General features: G+C 40.7%; 2 protein-coding genes across 2 annotated transcripts in view; both read left to right on the top strand.

Moving 5' to 3' along the window:
• Nucleotides 1–169, top strand: part of BATDEDRAFT_28703 (uncharacterized protein) — a gene marked incomplete at both ends in the record, with an annotated part of 3112 nt that extends 2943 nt beyond the window's left edge. Inside the window, one exon of the mRNA XM_006683078.1 lies at nt 78–169. Within this exon, the coding sequence (XP_006683141.1) occupies nt 78–169 (92 nt within the window). The remainder of the gene's footprint in view (nt 1–77) is intronic.
• Nucleotides 101–740, top strand: part of BATDEDRAFT_32564 (uncharacterized protein) — a 15628-nt gene continuing 14988 nt past the window's right edge. Inside the window, exon 1 of the mRNA XM_006683077.1 lies at nt 101–269. Coding sequence (XP_006683140.1) covers nt 200–269 — 70 coding nt within the window. The 5' untranslated portion in view covers nt 101–199. The remainder of the gene's footprint in view (nt 270–740) is intronic.

The raw sequence follows: 740 nt of genomic DNA, 5'->3' as shown, positions 1-740 counted from the left end.
ACGGATTACCAACATCCATACAATCAACAACACAATCAGATTATTAGTACATCAATCTATTGCTGTCAAACTCGTAGTCATGACCCAACTCGGTACAAATCAGGTCAAGTTTGATCCAGAAACTCCAACAAAAACCATCAATCCGACCACTGAGCTGGCTGCTCGTTGATGATTTGCTGATTATGTGGGTTTATTGTTGATGGATAAGCGTTTAAACTGTCGTACACGCAATTTATACTGCAAGTTGGTGGTCAAGTCTGGCAATCTGCATTCGTGAACTTGTGTGCAAGCAGTGTTTTGTTGGATCTCAAACATCCTGCAACTCGCACAGTTGTTTGCACAGTTGCTCGTCTATCAATCCAACTGGATCTGCAACTCTGTCAAGCAAATCCGTAGTGCAACCTGCTGATGTTGATGTGACTACAATAAACACGAAACTCACCGAAATAACACTTGCTGATCTGACAGGTCAATGAGTGACACTAACCATTAATACCAAACAAACAACGTTTTGAATCAACAATCAACTGTCATGACAATTGGTAACATTCGTGGTCATTTGGCATCCATCTCAAACCATCACATCAAACACATTTCCAAAATCGATTGCTGGACAACTCAACTCGGTGCACGAGTCCGCATTACTGTGTCAGAATTGTTAAACATTGGTAATGTGAAATATCATAAATAACGAGATATTTCAGAGACTCATACGCGACGCATATATGTTGAGGCGATGT

This window comes from Batrachochytrium dendrobatidis, assembly GCF_000203795.2.
Source record: "Batrachochytrium dendrobatidis JAM81 unplaced genomic scaffold BATDEscaffold_22, whole genome shotgun sequence".
Lineage (NCBI taxonomy): Eukaryota > Fungi > Chytridiomycota > Chytridiomycetes > Rhizophydiales > Batrachochytrium > Batrachochytrium dendrobatidis.
Note: the sequence above shows the minus strand (reverse complement) of the source record. Positions and strands in the feature narration are given on the sequence as shown.